The sequence below is a fragment of the Pocillopora verrucosa genome, chromosome 14 (assembly GCF_036669915.1).
Source record: "Pocillopora verrucosa isolate sample1 chromosome 14, ASM3666991v2, whole genome shotgun sequence".
In the NCBI taxonomy this organism is placed as follows: domain Eukaryota; kingdom Metazoa; phylum Cnidaria; class Anthozoa; order Scleractinia; family Pocilloporidae; genus Pocillopora; species Pocillopora verrucosa.
Genome location: NC_089325.1, coordinates 21,761,268 through 21,780,552, shown reverse-complemented (window position 1 = coordinate 21,780,552; position 19,285 = coordinate 21,761,268). Strand labels below are relative to the sequence as shown.

The following is a 19,285-nucleotide window of genomic DNA, read 5'->3' as shown; positions in this document are numbered from 1 at the left end:
CTTTTGCTATACATTTCCTACACTGCAACACGGATTTTGGCGATCATTCCCTTAATTCTCATGACCTAAATACTTGGCTCGGCTTGATACTGAAGGGAGACTTTACATGATAGTAGCTTCGAGGGGTTAAAGAGTTGAAATGTTTCCCTAAGTCTAGGTGAGCAAGTCAATAGAACAAATTGTCAGTAAACAATTTTCAGTTTGGAATCGAAAAGCATTCGCTGTTCAGGAAATGAGCCCGCGCCCCTACCCTGAAATTTCGATCAGTGTCGGAAATCTAGCCCCGCTTATTTGGTGTGAAACATGTGAACCAGTGGTGAGCAAAAATACTTGGCTGCAATTTAAAAGCACAGTCATGGTCGCTAGCGGAATGTATCCTATTTAACGGGTGGTAGGAAAAACACGGAGATTTCGTTTTAGACTTAATGACCTTTTAAGCTGACCGTTCTTTCACTCGAACCAGCTCCCCTCCTCCAAGTGAAATAGACGTGTGGTGTGGGTCTTATCCTTGTTATTTAACAGCCTGTTTAATTAATTGGGCGAAAGGAAAGATTTAGAAAGAGCGAAGGGGTGTAACAATAAGAATTTCATAGTGTTCTAGTTTTCATTCTTTCAGAAGTTCTTTTTACACTAAATTTGCAATATCAAGCAGAAGAGTGATAATCTAAAAACATCGCCTGCTTTTTCACTCAATTTTCCGAGCGAAAACTGCGTGAAATAAGCAAAAACAGTAAGAAGAACTGAAACGAAGATCTGAAATGGATTTTAATTGGATTATGTACCAAGTAAATGTCAATGGACTCCGGTTTTTCCACAGTTCATGATTTATGCCTGCTCTAGTCTTTTTGGATAGTACATTTCTTCCAAGCTGGCAAAGGCTTCAAGATTAAAAAATTAAGTTATCAATCCAGTGAGTCAAAATGTATCAAATGCATGTCCAAATGCATGTAAACAAAGCAATCATATGTACAACGTACAACAAGTTAAAAATTCAAAAGTAAGATATGTCAAACACCAAAGGTTAAACTTGGTCTTAGGTGATGCTTGGAGCCATGAAATTGAAATACACAACTCACATGGCCATAAAGTTTCGTATTTAACTTATGATTTAGAAAACATCGCTGTATAATCCTTACGAAGACCATGTGAGATTAATTAAAAGGTTTTCTCGGCATAACTTGTCTTAAACATGGCCGCAACACCACTCAATCTCCGCAAAAAATCTCCTTTTAAAACTAAATCATTTGACTTGGCAGTTTATTATTAAATGATATGGTAACAAATCGCTTATTTGATTATAGCCTCAATGCGGGTTATTTAATGATTCAACCAGTTCAATTCAACGCCGCGTAACATTAAATTTGTCACCCCGCATGCCTCTGTTGGTTTTGATTGTCATTAGTCAGTACCAAACGCCTGGGGTCTGCTCTTGTCTTCAAACAAATCCATCAGTGATGACCTACAAGAAAAGTATAAGAGCCGCAAAATTGAACATTTTTCTTGAATTCCTCGAAAAATAAATTTAAGTGCCATGCTTTATTACAAAAGAAAAACTGCGAGTCTTGGCATTAACAACAGGCAGTGCAATAAGTCAACGAGAAACGTATTTTTTCTGTTTTGTGTTATCCTTATGTACCCTCTACCTCGGCTGCAGGAACGCAATGAAGATAAAAGACATGAAATTGAGTTTGACCTCAAGGAACAAAAAGGTGATAATTAACATCTCACCTTTCGTTGATTGAGCAAAATTAAAGGCATACTTACGATGGATACCTTTTAATTTCCGTTAATTCCAGTTTCAGGTCGTCCCCAATGAGTACAAATGGCGCCCAGTAATACCCTTTGCTGAACGTTTCAGACTCTCTCATGCACTTCATGGCTTGATTGACAGCTTCACTAGTACCCTTGCCTTCTTCCAGCGCTCCGTAGAAATGTTTCATGAACTCCTGAGTACCATCGTCATCAATGGCCCACAGGGATACCAGAACCGATCGAGCACCGGCACCTAAGAACGCTCGCGCAATGCCAACCACACCTTCGGCCATAACCTCACCGCAAGCGCTGTGACAGCAACTTAGCACAACCAGTTTCGCTCGCAGCCCGGCTCGTAACACGTCTCTCATTGTCAGTAGATAGTCTTCCTCTTCAGCTTGACAGGTTGTCCTACTTGTGTTTGGTGCCAAGAGAATCTCTCCTGTTTCTTTTTTACCATGCGCTGCAATGTGAACCAACGCAACTGAGGAAATTCGTCTAAATACCTCTTCCTTTGTCGCCTCCCCTCCAACGAGAGGAGCAATACCGAGGATTCCTCCAATCATCTTCACCTCTTTCCTTGCACCCGGCAGCTGATTCAACAAATCACCCTGATAAAGGACTTGCTTGTAACATGGATCACCCACGAGCAGTGCACCGGTTTTATTGTGCAATTCTGTCGGGCAGTCTGAGATTGATTTTAAAATGGTTAGGGATGGAATTACTCGAATCCTGAAAGATTCGCACAGATACCTTGAATTCGAATCCACCAATGCTGCATAGGGCACCAAGCAAAGTGGACCCTCAGGAACAAATACAAGCTCATCTCCATCAATCAGATCTGCGATAGGAGCAACTATGATATCATAAAGCTTCCGCAGGGCATTTGTCGTCGCGTTTCGCGGAGAACCATCGCTCGTTCCTTTTTCATCTCGGCCCACTTGAGTTGAACTTTTTTCCCATTCAACAGCAGCCCTTGCACTAACTTGCAAGGAAGCAGCCTTATTCAAAGAGGTAATGTAAACTTCTAATTCACGTTGGTAAAGAAAGTTGTTCACATGCTTTATTCTCGATTGAACGACTTCCCCGTTCCGAATAGTCCACAAAGCAATGTAAGGTCCAGTAATTGCTAGGAAAACTACATCTGATGAAACGTTTCTTAATGAAAGACAATCAGAGCATTTCCTAGAGTTCGACCACGTGAGGGTTTGTCGAAAGCTATACTTTAAATCCACGATATCTCTTAGAGCTTGTGCACGTCCCTCCTCGGCAGCGAGAAGAGCTTTAACGTGTTCACCCTTGAGTAAAAGTACGCGCCAAACACCATTGTATGCTGTTTTGTGAACATTTCGATACGAAATCTTCCAGTTATGGTGCAACAGAAAACTAGCCCGAACGTTATTGAAAATCTCTCTACTAGAAATATAATAGTCGAGGGCGGTTTGGAGACATTCAAGCCTTTCAAAATTTGTAGCAAGACTACAAAGAGCCTGGGCAATCCCATCCTTGTCTCCCACTTCTTTGGCAATTTCTAGATCTTGTTTATAGTAGTCGATGGCTGTTTTGAACTGTCCTAGACCATGATAATCACTGCCAAGGTTGCCATAACTCCTTCCTTCTCCAGCCTTGTCTCCCACTTCTTTGGCAATTTCTAGATGTTGTTTATGGTAGTCGATGGCTGTTTTGAACTGTCCTAAACTACCATAAGCACTGCCAAGGTTGCCATAACTCCCTCCTTCTCCAGCCTTGTCTCCCACTTCTTTGGCAATTTCTAGATGTTGTTTATGGTAGTCGATGGCTGTTTTGAACTGTCCTAAACTACCATAAGCACTGCCAAGGTTGCCATAACTCCTTCCTTCTCCAGCCTTGTCTCCCACTTCTTTGGCAATTTCTAGATGTTGTTTATGGTAGTCGATGGCTGTTTTGAACTGTCCTAGACCAAGATAAGCATTGCCAAGGTTGCCATAACTCCTTCCTTCTCCAGTCTTGTCTCCCACTTCTTTGGCAATTTCTAGATGTTGTTTATGGTAGTCGATGGCTGTTTTGAACTGTCCTAGACAATGATAATCACTGCCAAGGTTGCCATAACTCGTTCCTTCTCCAGCCTTGTCTCCCACTTCTTTGGCAATTTCTAGATCTTGTTTATGGTAGTCGATGGCTGTTTTGAACTGTCCTAGACCATGATAATCACTGCCAAGGTTGCCATAACTCGTTCCTTCTCCAGCCTTGTCTCCCACTTCTTTGGCAATTTCTAGATGTTGTTTATGGTAGTCGATGGCTGTTTTGAACTGTCCTAGACCAAGATAAGCATTGCCAAGGTTGCCATAACTCCTTCCTTCTCCAGCCTTGTCTCCCACTTCTTTGGCAATTTCTAGATGTTGTTTATGGTAGTCGATGGCTGTTTTGAACTGTCCTAGACAATGATAATCACTGCCAAGGTTGCCATAACTCGTTCCTTCTCCAGCCTTGTCTCCCACTTCTTTGGCAATTTCTAGATCTTGTTTATGGTAGTCGATGGCTGTTTTGAACTGTCCTAGACCATGATAATCACTGCCAAGGTTGCCATAACTCGTTCCTTCTCCAGCCTTGTCTCCCACTTCTTTGGCAATTTCTAGATGTTGTTTATGGTAGTCGATGGCTGTTTTGAACTGTCCTAGACCAAGATAAGCATTGCCAAGGTTGCCATAACTCCTTCCTTCTCCAGCCTTGTCTCCCACTTCTTTGGCAATTTCTAGATCTTGTTTATGGTAGTCGATGGCTGTTTTGAACTGTCCTAAACTACCATAAGCATTGCCAAGGTTGCCATAACTCCTTCCTTCTCCAGCCTTGTCTCCCACTTCTTTGGCAATTTCTAGATCTTGTTTATGGTAGTCGATGGCTGTTTTGAACTGTCCTAAACTACCATAAGCACTGCCAAGGTTGCCATAACTCCTTCCTTCTCCAGCCTTGTCTCCCACTTCTTTGGCAATTTCTAGATCTTGTTTATGGTAGTCGATGGCTGTTTTGAACTGTCCTAGACCATGATAATCACTGCCAAGGTTGCCATAACTCCTTCCTTCTCCAGCCTTGTCTCCCACTTCTTTGGCAATTTCTAGATCTTGTTTATGGTAGTCGATGGCTGTTTTGAACTGTCCTAAACTACCATAAGCACTGCCAAGGTTGCCATAACTCCTTCCTTCTCCAGCCTTGTCTCCCACTTCTTTGGCAATTTCTAGATGTTGTTTATGGTAGTCGATGGCTGTTTTGAACTGTCCTAGACCATGATAATCACTGCCAAGGTTGCCATAACTCCTTCCTTCTCCAGCCTTGTCTCCCACTTCTTTGGCAATTTCTAGATCTTGTTTATGGTAGTAGATGGCTGTTTTGAACTGTCCTAGACCATGATAATCACTGCCAAGGTTGCCATAACTCCTTCCTTCTCCAGCCTTGTCTCCCACTTCTTTGGCAATTTCTAGATCTTGTTTATGGTAGTAGATGGCTGTTTTGAACTGTCCTAAACTACCATAAGCACTGCCATAACTCCTTCCTTCTCCAGTCTTGTCTCCCAGATCTTTGGCAATTTCTACTTCCTGGTTTGATGTAATAAAATAAGTTTTTTTTTCATCGTGGTGTAAGATAAAAGATGAAATTAATTCCTTTGTTTCACGATAGTGTCACTTTGGATGTTGATCGGGACGATTCCACTGCAATGCTGCTAGTCTTCATTGCTCTGACGCTCTGAACGTATGCCTTTTAACTCTGTACGCTGGCCAACTTACTCGTTAGGCCATTTGTAGCACGTTAGTGGGCTGCTATTGGTGCATTTCGATCCTCATTAGTATTCCGGTTGTTAGATGGTGTTCCCTCATAGGTCCTCTTTGATCGGCTATTGTGTTGTTTGATCGTGAGTATCCAAGCTTCGTGAATTTCGATTCCACTATCTCCACTGATGTTGTTGAGATGAAGTCTTATATGGATAGCCTCTTTAACCCTACGTGTGCACCAGGGGGGGATTCACCCACCAACCTCAGTCAGTGAAGCGTGGTATTGTTAATTGTCTATTCGACGATCAGACACCACAACAGCCGATTAATGAGGACCTATGGGGGAACACCATTTAACAACCGGAATAATAATGAGGATCGAAATGCACCAATAGCAACGAAGCAACGCGCTACAAATTGCGACACGTAAACAAGCGACCTCACTGCCCAATGAAGACTAGCAGTATTGCAGTACAAATGTCGCGATCAAACAAACGAATAAAGTTCATCTCCATTCCTGGTTTGAGTTTCCCTTATGGTTTGGAAATATGTCGCTAAGTTTTATTACGCACTTATTTAGACCCTAAGTTTTAGGTTCGAACGAGGTCTTTAAAAAAGGCCAGAGATATGTATTTTCCCTATTAGACCTCTGTAATTGGGCCATGAGAACCACTCGCACAGAATTCCTCTGAATTCCTTCCTGGATGTGGATTTTCAACGAGGTTCTTAAGTTTGTGAAAGTGACTAGACTCCAAAGAAAATACAGAGACAGAGAGCTAGCCTTTTGTTCTAGCCATAAGAATTTTTCGATTTATAATCTTTAGAACGTACGTATATTTTAGAAGACTTCAGGATTTTGCTAACCCCGTTTTGATGATTTTATTTGAGTGAGTACTGGAAAAATATTGGCCCCTGCGGTCGTAACGATTAAGCAATAGAATTTCGTGATTTTCGTTACTGGCCCCTCGACCAAGACCTGTGAACTCGAGATGCACGTTTTAACCTCTTTATAGTTTCTGGTTGCCTAATCAGTTCTATTTAAAAAAAAAATTCAGGTAATGGTTGTCAGATTTACCTTTACTTGCTGTGGCTTTATCTCGCCGGATGCGATTGTCTCTCTACCACACTTGTTTAATAGATGACGCAACCTTTTACTATTATCGTCCATCTTCAATGCGTTAAGTCAAATGACACTGCTGAGAGGAAAGGTGGAATGCTTAGGGAGGGTGTTTCATCCAGTTTTTAGGAGAAAGTCTCTTAGACACTGCAAGACTTCTACCTGCAGAGTGCCTTTTCGGCTTTTGAGAACTCGACGAAAGCACCTTTCTTACAGAATTGTCAATCTTGATAACTTTGCTTTGCAGTTCACACAGTAATTCGATTAAGTCGCACACTTGTCAGATTTTTTAATTTTTCAGCCTTTTTACTCTTTACGGTGGCCAATTTACGTTTCCAACTCAGTTGTTAACACTAAATTACCTGCTATACTCTCCCACCGACACAGCACCACAGTTTCTTTGGAAACTTACCCCCTTTTTTCATTTCTAATTGTTCGCCTTGCCTAAAATATTGGTCCCTTACTTGTTACTCCATGCTCTTTTACATTAATTTTAACGAAGTGAAACCGTATCCATTCACTTCAAGAAAAAAAAACAACGTTCGTAAAAGAGCAGCGTTCCAAAGACTACTGAGTAAAAAAAATGTAATCTACAAGGTTGAATAATTAAGGATTATGTTATGTTTCGGTGGGACACAAGGAAAAGGGCAATCATGACTGACAAGAAGTTTCAAAGTCTTTTCAATTTAAGAGCAATTAAGGGACCACCAATAACGAGCTCTGAAGGAAATCGAGTGGATTATGGCTTTTATCGTCACACAGACTAAGAAAGACGATTAGATACAACCGTAATAGCCAGACAAAAAGGAAATAAATGTTGATGAAGGTTGGACCAAGCCGTTTAAGAAAGGAAGGAAAACAGCTGAGGAGGCTTTGGTTTTCGATAACATTCCTGAACAAATCATAAGATATTGCGATAAAACTGTGAAAACGCAAGAATCATGATGACAAGGAGATTAAAAGATCCTAATTACTACAACGACCCAGTGTAACGCGTGTGCACGATCCAAAGGGAACCTTTTGATGTAGACGGGATAAGAGACCAGGAACGACAGAAGATCAAGAACTTAACGAGGTGTATAGCCACGAAGAGAAGATCTACAGTGTCGAAATTTGCACAAGGAGAAAAAGATTGCCTTTAATGGACCAGAGAGAGAGAGATCGAACAAAGCGTTCAAGTCGTGACTCTGCGTAAACACATTTTTCCTTCAAGCTCACTTGGTTTTTCACTGAGTGTGATGACCTTTTGAAACAGTTGGATTTATACATTTCATTTGTAATTGATATCATTATTTATTCAGCAGCATCGTTTTTATCTCAAAATGGGGGAGGATACAGTGACTGGATAGTTAACTTGCTCGCTGTCCCTTTCCGAGACCTGGTGCCGAGTTAAGAGGGCAGATAAGATGATATTGGAAACGCCCCCGAAATAGCTATGTTCTCGAGGAACTAAAAGATTTCAAAACAATGAAAGTAAGCAAGATGCAATTTAATACAACGCATTACAATTACTGGTCACCAGAGGGAGAGGCTTGATTCCGTTAGGAGAGAGAGAGAGAAGGGGAAGGACAGATAATAATGATAATAATGAGCTCGAAACGCTGACTGCCTCTTCCTCGTGTACATTTGTAAAATACTGGGGAATTTGAAACGTCCGCTCGCAGCCTGTCAATTTGTTTGAATAACAAGTTCGGATCATTAACGTGTGAAAAACTGGACAAACATGAATCTTAGCGAGGCTGCTGATAAGATAGAATTTTCTTTCGCATGTCAGATTCTCAACGACAACAAGCAGTGCCTTTCGTCGCGTTGCCTTTTGGAAAAGACATTAACAGCTGTCAGTGTTTGGCATCATAAATAGCTGCATCGTACGATCATATCCATTCTACAGTAATATATAATCTTGGGAAAGTCTTTTACTATTTGTCGTTAGTTATTTCGGGTTATATCGTTTGCGTTGTTAGCAGGAAATGGTGTAAGAACTGGTTTTAATGGCATTAACATAAATCATACTCATATTTCACCGAGAAAAGTGACTGAAACTGACAGCTAGAGACCACCGAAAATTCAGCTTTTAAATCAAAATTGAAAAATTTGAAAATCATTGGACGTCTTAAATTTGCACTAGATTTTCTTGAGTTAAGCTTAAAGTGGTAATCACTGGAGTTTTTTTACGTCTTAGAAACGAATGTATTTTTCAAAGGATACGGCCAATCCTTTATGACACCAGATCTTTGCTTCATCATACAACTTAAGCTGCACACAAGCTTCAGCTCCTATAAAAAAAAGGATTAGTGATAAATAGCTAAGTGCCTTCTTTGAGAAGCCAAAATATTGGCATTTTCAATTCACAAATGAAGATTTATGGTGCGTGACCGCGTAGATTTGATCCAGAAACATCTACTTCAACGTACGTAGCCAGGGAGCTATCGCCACTGAATGGCGACTAAAATTAAACTCACCTTTCTCCAAGGCTTTGATGAAAGTTGGCTCCAATTGTACAGCAACTGTGGCATCATCTAGGCTGTTTTCAAAGTTTTCTAAAGGAGGGATTTAGAGCTAACCGGTCATTTGCGTTCGATAGAATTGCAAAAAGAGTAACCGACTCCCTTTCAACAGGACTCTTTACAACTAATTCGAGGTTTTCTTTCACCTTGGAAAGACTTGGGCCCCCTCGTATAACCTTCGATAACGCGGTTGGGGGAGGAGGGAGGGTTTGGTGGAGAGAATACATATGGGAAGTGCAGGTGATAACGGGATTGGTTTATTTATTTTCCCCTTTTTTACCATTAGGACCTAAAACTTGAACTTGAACGCTCGAAGTTAAATTAAAGATGGTCGTGAGTGATATAAAGCTCTTCTCGGGGATTTCGGTTCATTATAGGTCACAAGATTTGGAGTCTTTATCTTAAGTAGCCGTTATATTACTGGATGTCCTTTAACTCATTTGGAGTGATAGATAAACGACCAGAAAAATTAGCATAATTAGCATGACTCTTTGAAGAAGAACTTTTAAGTAAACTATAAATAATTGAACGTTGAAATTCCATACCTAAACGGAAATGAGCTGCTGCCCTGTTATTGTAGAGTCTGGCTGTCAGCCGATTATCTTTGCAGTTTAGTTGAAGTCCTTCAGTGTACAGTTGTAGCGCTCTATGAAAATCTCCTTGTCTGTATTCTTTGTTACCTTGCTGAAAACAATCCCTTGCTCTCACTAAAAATACAGGAAACACCGGAATATTACTCGTTATGACTAATTACTTACAATACCCGAACGATTAAAATTAATTGCAGGCGGTTTTTAGGCCGCTTGTCAACCAACGTAATGACATTATTGCTTATACAATTCATTCTTAAACCGATATTTTTCTGTCAACCGAAGTGATTTGAGAGAGAGAAAAGAGAGGATTAATAAGTTATTTATCGGCTTGAGGTAGTGACCGACGTCTTTGCTTCAAATACTGCCCAGCTGGCAAAACGAGATATATTTATAAAAAATGGCAAGGAAAGTAGGAATGTACTCGGCGACTCGCGAAAGCGTAACCGTTGCCCCTGGGCAGAGCTAGGAAAATACTGACCGGGTAAAAAACCAATCAGATTGCAAGATTCGTTACCATGCCCTCTTTTGCCATTCTTGCAGATGCTGTTCATAGCGTTCCATCACATGAGTATTTCAAGACGCGAGCGTCACTTTTTCAATAGATCTTTTTTTTTTAAGAAAGGCTAGTGCGACTATGTTTTCTCGCGCAGTAGAATGGTGATCAAAGTTACTCTCGGAAAAAGATTCACTTTCCTTTCAACAACTTCGTTCTATTAGACGGGAGATGGACAATTTACACCAAATCAGTTCAAACTCTTGATTCATCTTCAGCAACGTTCCGACAGAGAAATTTTCAACTGAATGTAGAGAATAACCTTGGATTGCTTTGATTTTCCTTTCGCTTAAGGATTGCTCAAAAACTCGCGCTTCTCACGCAGTCAGTCAGATTTCACACTAGAACTAGGTAATGTAGTATTATCAACTGAGTTGATAACGTAAATTGGCCACCATAGAGAGTTCAAAGCTGACTTTTGGAGCGTTAGCCTTTGTCATTCTCTTTGACGAACTGGGCTAACGCTCGAAACGTCAGCTTTGAAACTTTTTGCGGTAGCAAATTTTACATTATCAACTCAGTTGATAAAACCAAATATTATATTGTTATATTCCCTCACCGACGCAGCACCACAGTTTCTTTAGAAACTTACCCTCCATAAAAAATATAACAAGTTGAATTGCGGCTGGGTCGCTCTTGTTTTCCTGCGCATCAGGTATGCGCAGTTTCCTTGTTTCCACTTAAATTTCTCATCGGCTCCTTGTAGTAATTCCTTTTCGTGACTTGCTGCTTTAGTTTCGCTTTTACGACACTCAATCGTAAAGCGTTCTACTAGCTACGGTTGAATTGTTCCGAGTGTAAGAAGGACAGTAGATGACTACAGATTGTCTTATCTTACGTCTTGTGGAACACGTTAGTCTTCTCACTTACCTACTAAGGGGTCGTCGTCTAGATCCATATCTTTATCATCTGAAGTTTTGTTCTCTGAAATTATAACGAAGATATGTAAGATATCTTTTGCGCGTGTCACAACTGAACCAATTTTCCATTTTAGTGACCCATGATGAAGTGGAATATCTGTTTTGGCATCCCAATGGACAACCGTACCGATTTCTAATCTGTTAGAATCACCCTCTTTGTCATGGAAAAAGGCTTTATGAAATTGAACGCGCGAAGAAATTTTTCGACGTTTTGCTTAACTAAAATTTCGTCAATGGTTTTAAAAATGGTAATAAAATTTAAGCCCTTAGTGTGGACGGATTTCTAGCCCTAAGTCGGAAAGTGGAAGATTTTCTGGATTGGTAACAACAGTTTTGAGGCTTTCAAGTGATGAGTGAGGACCGATAAGTTGGTCAAGTTTTTGGGCTTTAATTTGGTGCAAGTGTTTAAAAACGCTAAATTTGGTGACGATATTGATTGGAATGAGAGAAAGAAGATGCATAAGGATTAGAGCGAAAACCCTTAGGGTTGGATGAAAAAGGTCTTAGTATGTTTAATGATATAATTTACCCTGTTTGTTGACAAACTCTTCCAATGCAAGTTCTTGTGTTATGGCACATACAAAAAAGCTGAGCAACGATCGATTCTCACCTGATGAGTTGTTGAAAGGAAAGTCCTCGTTTCCTTCAGCTGCCTCAACTTGTGTCTCTTTGATAACTAAAATGAAACGGGTGATGATAATAATATAATGACTTGTGACCTGTAATTAAGGGGGTAGGTTTCTAAAGGAACTGTACTGCCGCGTCGGTGGGAGAGTATAACAGGGTAATTTCACCGTTTCAAGCATTTCAAAGCCGACGTTTCGAGTGTTAGCCCTTCGTCAGAGTGACCGTGACCCGTCGTGGTTTTTTGTGTTCCACTCACTCTTTTGATTTTTACTCTTCTGTTGGGAAGAATCTGCCTCAAGTAGGTAATCCAGCTCCCGAAAGTCCGTCGTATAACTTAATTCATGCTATGGGTTAAACATCTTGCAAAGTCCCAATCAATATTGTGGTTTTTTAGACGACGATGTTCAGAAATGTGATTGTTGACATCATCATTTCTCACGGCCGATCTTTCAAACTACTCCATGTTCGTTTTGTTAGTATATAAATGTTCTCTTGAGTTTTTACGAGTTTTGCCTTCGTCTCGGTGCCAAAAATCTTAGTTAAGAACGCCTACCAGTCTTGTGCAGAAAAAAAGATCTGTGTAAATTTTACTTAACACGGCTCAGCATCTTCGAGACTTAAATAATTTCAACTAGTTTCCTGACTTACCAACTGAAGAGGCATTGTTGGAATCCAGTGCCTCATAACCAGAGGTAGCCTCAGTGTTGTCTGTTTAAGAAATGACAGGGAAAAAAATTCTCACTTTCAAGTTTTGTCACGTATTTGTGTCTTCTATAATTTCCTCGTATGCTCCATATTTTTATATCGTGATTACGGATAAAAAGCCAGTCCATCATTCGTAGGTACAGTTCTTTCTCTAAACTTGTGATAGTGCGATTGATAACCAAGTTTATTTGGTTTGCTCATCATAGTTTACAAATCTCGGTTCGGGTTGTTGTGTCACTGATCGTTACTATCATAGAAAAAATCTGATAAAGCCTCATTTTTTCCCTCACCTGGGGAACCGTTGTCAGCAGCAGCCACGTTTTCATCAGCTGCCATGTTGTCCTCTTTTCCAACTGAAATATCAATACATATTAATAATTAAAACACTCACGATCTATGACGACTTCTGTTTTTTCAACCTCTAATACATATACATATACCAAGTTTCAGATTTCGATTTAATTTCGGACTTACGCTTACATTTATTAGTTTTACATTGATCTCTTGTACCTTTTGGTTTGCTCCCATCGTCATCTGATTCCTTCTTGGATGTAAAATGATCTTGAAATAGCGAAGAACACAAATTTATTTGAACGAAGAACACTTTCAGAGTTCAGTTTGTTGGACGGTGTGTTTGATTTTATCGCGCGTGTTGTATTCAGTGGTTAAAAACTTAAATTACCTCTATCTTTTTTCTGTTTATTTCTCTCACCTGAAGAAAGTTTATCATCCAAATCCAGTTTTTCTTGGATTGCTTTAACTTTATCTTCGGAAGAACCTTAAAAAATAGAAAATAATTAAACACATTAGGTTGTGCTTTGGAAACGGTTTGAAAACAATGAAGGATAATAAATTTTTAGAAAGCAACCACCAAATACGTTTACAAATACAATACATCAAGAAAAATGAATGTAGCCTTTTTCGGCCCAAGGTTTTCCTATTGTTGCTTTTTATTGCTGTTAAGCATTAAAATAGATGCTGTTGACTTTCTATTTAAAGCAACCAAGACGCTCAATAAATCAGCCATTATAACAATAAACGCACACCAAGAGACGGTATAATCCTGTACCTTTTGAACTGCCGATCTCTAAATCCTTTGATATTCCACAGGATAAAACTTGACTTTTCTCCTGGTCTAAAAGTATAAACAACAGATTGCTTAAATGATGATCATCACCGTTATCATTGTTGCTATTCATCAGTTGTGCTATCATTATCATCATTACTATTATCAGAATTGTTATTGAAAATTTTGACAAGATAATAAAAGTCATAGAATAATAAATGTCACAAAAGGAAACCATTTACGGCCAATTGGAATTTTCATGATGGCTTAGTTGACCACTTTCCTGTTAGACTATCGAAATAGATAAGTATCTGTCCATTGAAAGAGAAAAAAATTCTGTTGCGAATTGTGGTAAAAAGGTCGGCGCTAAACACATTTCACCAGTTTTTTTCTTTTGTTTGCTAATGATTTGTCTACAAAGACCTGGTTTTCTTCTGCTCCTAACTTAACTTGCGCCTCTTCAGTCAAAGCAAACTACAATTAGTTTTATTAGTATTCCAATAACAACATTCAGCACTTTTTTTTTAAATATTTTTGATCCTCCTGTCTATTTGAGGGTTTTTCAGTATTTCAATTTCAAAGACCAAAATAAATTTAGAAACTAAAACAAGAAAAAAAAAATGCGTGAGCAAATATTTTAAATAATAACTGCTATTATGAGTCTGCGAAATCATTCTTCTCTTATGCCGTCAGAAAATCGTTGGAAGTACAGTTCGTGCTCTTATAGTGACACAACACGTGGACTCAACGCTGTGCACGTGGTTCGTCATTCCCTGATTTTCAGTACTTTGGTAGTTGACATCACCATTGATCGTTGCTCTTTAGTCTTAAGTCTGTCATGTTTTAGCGCCTTTTCCTATCTTCTTGTAATTATGATGTTGGGAATCGGCGCACTTGATCTAATAAACTGCACCTTGTCTGTTGTTTGAATCTTCGTTGTCGTTAATGTTCATTAATAAAGGAAGTTCTTTTTGTTTTCGTTTTATAAACCTCGACTTCGTCTCGGTAACGCAATATTCAGAAACTCCTTGGTCAAAATCCAGTCTGCCCAGTCACTCCACATACGTGGTGAAATACGCGCGCAAGTGATTTTCTGACAATAACCTTTGTATATTAAATTCCACTTAACTCGGTCTTTAAAGGACTTTGATTTCTCTGTGCTTCCTAACTTACCTACTAAAGGAGCATCCTTCATATCCACTTTTTTCTCAACAGAAGTAGCTTCACTCTTGTCTGTCAATGAAATTACAACGAAATGGGTTTCACTCTTTTTTGTGTTGTCAAAGAGGCAACTCATAGACTAAACGTGTGATAATGCGATTGATAACTGGTCTGTTAGACTGTCGAGATACCAAGAATTTTTGCTTTGCTCATCATAGTTAACAAAATAATAAAGGGCGTACGTTTCTAGAGAAACTATTGTGATGCATTGGTAGGAGAGTATAACAGGGTCATTAACTGAGTTGATAACGTAAATTAACAACCGTAAAGAGTTTTAAAGCTGACGTTTAGAGCGTTAGCCCTTAGTCAGAGCGAATGGCTCTGATTCACTATCAATTCAGTTGATAGTTGACAAAATTTCAGCACTAGTTGTCTTGTTATTGTTAATTCTAAAAGGAAACCTAAAGATGCTTGTTTCCTTTTCTCACCTGACAAACCGTTATCAGCAAAGTCCAGGCTTCCGATAGCTGCTGTTGAGGAGGCCTGTTGACCAACTAAAATACCAGTACATTTAAATAGTAATAATACGCGTGATTTTTTACAACTTTTGTTTTCTTCATCTCCTAATATATGCAAGGTTTTTCCCCTAGGTGTAAAAATATCTAAGACCCAAATCAGTTTGGAAAGTGAAAAATGTAAAACAGATGGTTATCGTGCCGATCAAGGCTGTAAAATAATTTCTTCTTTAGTTCTACCCTAAATATTGACCCTCAAAAACTGATCAGTCCCTCTTCAATCTTCGAAAGGCTGACTTGTTTTGCAACGTGTTTCCCAGTGTTTAATTGACGCTTAAGCTAACACACATTCTACGTTTGCTCTAATCACTTGTACCTGTTGATTTGCCATCGTCGTCATCTGACTCCTTCTTGAATCCAAATTGACCTTGGAATGGTAAAAAAGAATATTTTACTTTGAGCAAAGAGAACTTATAGCCGTAATGATTCAGTTGTTTGTGTTTCAATTATTTTCATAGGTCTTTTTTCACTCACAAACTTGAGAAGTGCAATTAATTTACTGTTTTATCTCTCTCACCTGATAAAAGCTCATCCTCCAAATTCACCTTTTCTTGGTTTGCTGAATCTTTCCCTTCCGAGGTAGCTAAAAATTAGAAAAGAATCAAACATATTGGGCTGTGCTTTGGACTTTTCCATTAAACAATGAAGAATAATACATTTTTAGAAATTAACCTCCCTATTTTGTATAAAACGTTAAATATGATACATCAAGAAAAATACTTGCACCCTTTTCACCCCTGTTTGTCCATGATTGTTGTTTTTTATTGCTGCTCAGGCATTAGATCATTGAATTAGATGTGGCTGCCTGTTAATTCATTTCAAACCAAAATTTAAATAATAATCCAGATTTATGATTACAATATACTTCCATACTATTTACAGTTTTATTCTGTACTTGGGGAACTGCTGATCTCTAAATCTTTTCATTTTTCCAAATGATGAAACTTGAATTTTCCTCAGGTTGAAAATTAAAAAAAAAAGGGAGTTTGAATGATCGTCATCACTGTCTTCACGGTCATCAACATCATCATATTATGGCTACTCTTTACCCTCCTGAGTCATGTAACAATTAAATCGTATGGAGTCCACTAGAGATATTTTCCTGGTATGAATATGTTTCATTTTAACCCAAGTCAGTCCTTCTTACCTGCTACGGACAAAGAAGCATTAAAATCCACTCCGTTATCGCTTGAGGAACCTTCACTTTTGTCTGCCGCTGAAATTTTGACCAAAAGTTGTAACTAATATAAATTGAGTTAAATGCGTTCCTGGTTAAGTTTATTTTAATGTATCTGCAAGGTCTGTTGTCTGTTTAAGTTTAGCTCAGGTTAGTAAAATATAAGTTTACGTTTAGGCGGGGGCACATAGAGGAAGGAGTGTTAATAGTTAAGTTGAGTATAAATTTACGTCTAGTTTGTCACAACACATCAAATAAAAAGATATCTGGCGTATGATCAAGTACCCATATCAGACATGGAACCCATTGAAGTGGTATCCTATAGGCGGGGAAATAACAAACAAGTGAGGAGTGCCGCGAGTATTTAGACCTGCTGGACCAGGAAAAATTTCAGAATGATAAGTTAATTAACAACATATTAATAATTTCTGTCCATCATCGGCGCAGACTCTGCACATGTGAACAACTTCTGAAAAGCATTTAACTGTTTTTCTCACCTAATGAACTGTTGTCAGTCAAGTCCTGGTTTCCTTCGGCTGCTTTAACTTGCGCCTCTTTGGTAACTCAAAAAAACAAAGAATATCATTAGTCATAAAAACTGGAATATTTGAAAAGCTTTTCTATTAATTTCCACCATCCTCTGATATTTTTATTGGGGTTTTTCCCTTAGCATCGCAATATGAAAGACTAAAATAACTTTAGGAACTGAAAAATATAAATTTCTCTGTTATTGTGTAGCTTACGGCTCTGAAAGAATCTCTTGGTTATATCTGTCTTAATATCAACCCACAGAAAAGTACTCATTCTGTTAGTTTTCAATCTTTAAAACGCTCAATTGTCTTGAAACGTTTCATTTGAAGTAACTAAAACTGTCCTTTTGGTAAAAAGTTTCCTTAAATGAATTTCTACGCCACTTGTCTCTCAACGGCTTCTTAGCCGCGTAAACATTCAAGATCAAGTAACAAGGTGCGAGGAAAACAATGAAATTGTTTAACGTTACAAATACTTGTAAACAATAGAGATTACTTTGAAATTACGGAAACTGTGTCAATCAATTTTATGGTTCTTTAGCGGACGATGTTCAGAAATGTGATTGTTGACATCACCATTTCTCACGGCCGATCTTTTAAACTGCTCCTTGTTAGTTCTGTTCGTAATTAAATGTTCTCTTGAGTTTTTATGGGTTTTGCCCTCGTCTCGGTGCCGAAAATCTTGGATAAGAACGCCTGCCAGTCTTTTGCAGAAAAAAGATCTGCGCATATTCTACTCAAAACGGTGCAGCCTCTTTTAGACTCAGTAGCCCTAATTTTGTCTGTTAAAGAAATGACAGGGAAAAAATTCACACTTTTGAGTTTTGTCACGTATTTGTGTCTTCTATAATTTCCTCGTATGCTCCATATTTTTATATCGTGATAGATAATAAGCCAGTCCATCATTCGCAGGTACAATTCTTGCTCTAAACTTGTGATAGTGCGACTGATAGCTGGGCGATTGATAACCAAGATTATTTGGTTTGCTCATCATAGTTTACAAATCTCGGTTCTAGATGTTGTATCATATCGTTACAATCATAACGGTGTGCACGTGCTTCTCTTATGCCGTCAGAAAATCACTGCAAGTACAGTTCGTGCTCTTATAGTGAAACAACACGTGGACTCTTAGTCAAAGCTGTGCACGTGGTTCGCCATTCGCTGATTTTCATTAGTTTGATAGTTGACATCACCATTGATCGTTGCTCTTTCGTCTTAAGTAATTTTATTCGCGCCCTTTCCTATCTCCCTGTCTCTGAAGTTGGGAATCAGTTCATCTAATTAACTGCACCTTGTCTGTTGTTTGAGTCTTCCTTATCTTTAATGTTAATTAGTAACAGAAGTTCCTTTTGTCATCGTTTCATAAACCTCGACTTCGTAACGCAATATTCAAAAACTTCTTGGTCAAAATCCAGTCCGCTCAGTCACACCACATACTTGGTGAAATACACGTTCATGTGATTTTCAGAAAGTAATCTATGTATATTAAATTCCACCTAACTCAGTCTTTTAAGGACTTTCATTTCTCTGTGCTTTTTAACTTACCTACTAAAGGAGCATCCTTCATATCCACTTTTTTCTCAACAGAAGTAGCTTCACTCTTGTCTGTCAATGAAATTACAACGAAATGGTTTTCACTCTTTTTTCTGTCATCACCCAGTTGATAGTCGAAAAAATTTCAGTACTAGTTGTCTTGTTATTATTAACTATAACTAAATATGCTTGTTTCTTTTTTCTCACCTGATAAACTGTTATCAGCAAAGTCCAGGCTTCCAACAGCTGCTGTTGAGGAGGCCTGTTGACCAACTAAAATACCAATACATGTAAATAGTAGTAATACTCGTGATTTTTCACAACTTTTGTTTTCTTCATCTCCAAATATATGCAAGGTTTTTCCCCCAGATGTAAAAATATCTATGATGGAAATCGGTTTGGAAAGTGAAAAATGTAAAACGCATGGTTATCGTGCCGATTTAAGCTGTAAATAATTTCTTCTTTATTTCTATCCTAAATATTAACCACCCAAAAAAGGCATCAGTCCCTCCTCAATCTTCAAACAGCCCTCTTGATTTGCAATGTGTTTCTCGGTGTTTAATTGACGCTTAACTTTTAACACGCACTCTGTGTTTGCTGTAATCACTTGTACCTGTTGATTTGCCATCATCGTCGTCTGACTCCTTCTTGAATCCAGATAGACCTTGGAATGGTAAAAAAGAATATTTTACTTTGAGGAAGGACAATTTTTAGCCGTAATGATTC

General features: G+C 38.7%; 1 protein-coding gene and 1 pseudogene across 1 annotated transcript in view; one reads left to right on the top strand and one right to left on the bottom strand.

Moving 5' to 3' along the window:
- LOC131795916 (roundabout homolog 1-like) overlaps nucleotides 1–19,285 on the top strand; it is a 120,756-nt pseudogene that overhangs the window by 22,846 nt on the left and 78,625 nt on the right.
- The window catches only part of LOC136278006 (tetratricopeptide repeat protein 28-like), a 22,713-nt gene continuing 4,219 nt past the window's right edge, over nucleotides 792–19,285 (bottom strand). Inside the window, exons 10-31 of the mRNA XM_066161105.1 lie at nucleotides 19,173–19,223; nucleotides 18,767–18,832; nucleotides 18,572–18,631; nucleotides 16,994–17,059; nucleotides 16,467–16,535; nucleotides 15,837–15,902; nucleotides 15,636–15,686; nucleotides 15,233–15,298; nucleotides 14,757–14,816; nucleotides 13,587–13,652; nucleotides 13,230–13,295; nucleotides 13,028–13,078; nucleotides 12,808–12,870; nucleotides 12,461–12,520; nucleotides 11,796–11,861; nucleotides 11,136–11,189; nucleotides 9,665–9,826; nucleotides 9,075–9,152; nucleotides 8,821–8,888; nucleotides 6,571–6,663; nucleotides 1,765–5,321; nucleotides 792–1,459 (exon numbers count right to left, since the gene is read on the bottom strand). Coding sequence (XP_066017202.1) covers nucleotides 1,399–1,459; nucleotides 1,765–5,321; nucleotides 6,571–6,663; nucleotides 8,821–8,888; nucleotides 9,075–9,152; nucleotides 9,665–9,826; nucleotides 11,136–11,189; nucleotides 11,796–11,861; nucleotides 12,461–12,520; nucleotides 12,808–12,870; nucleotides 13,028–13,078; nucleotides 13,230–13,295; nucleotides 13,587–13,652; nucleotides 14,757–14,816; nucleotides 15,233–15,298; nucleotides 15,636–15,686; nucleotides 15,837–15,902; nucleotides 16,467–16,535; nucleotides 16,994–17,059; nucleotides 18,572–18,631; nucleotides 18,767–18,832; nucleotides 19,173–19,223 — 5,000 coding nt within the window. The 3' untranslated portion in view covers nucleotides 792–1,398. The remainder of the gene's footprint in view (nucleotides 1,460–1,764; nucleotides 5,322–6,570; nucleotides 6,664–8,820; nucleotides 8,889–9,074; nucleotides 9,153–9,664; nucleotides 9,827–11,135; nucleotides 11,190–11,795; nucleotides 11,862–12,460; nucleotides 12,521–12,807; nucleotides 12,871–13,027; nucleotides 13,079–13,229; nucleotides 13,296–13,586; nucleotides 13,653–14,756; nucleotides 14,817–15,232; nucleotides 15,299–15,635; nucleotides 15,687–15,836; nucleotides 15,903–16,466; nucleotides 16,536–16,993; nucleotides 17,060–18,571; nucleotides 18,632–18,766; nucleotides 18,833–19,172; nucleotides 19,224–19,285) is intronic.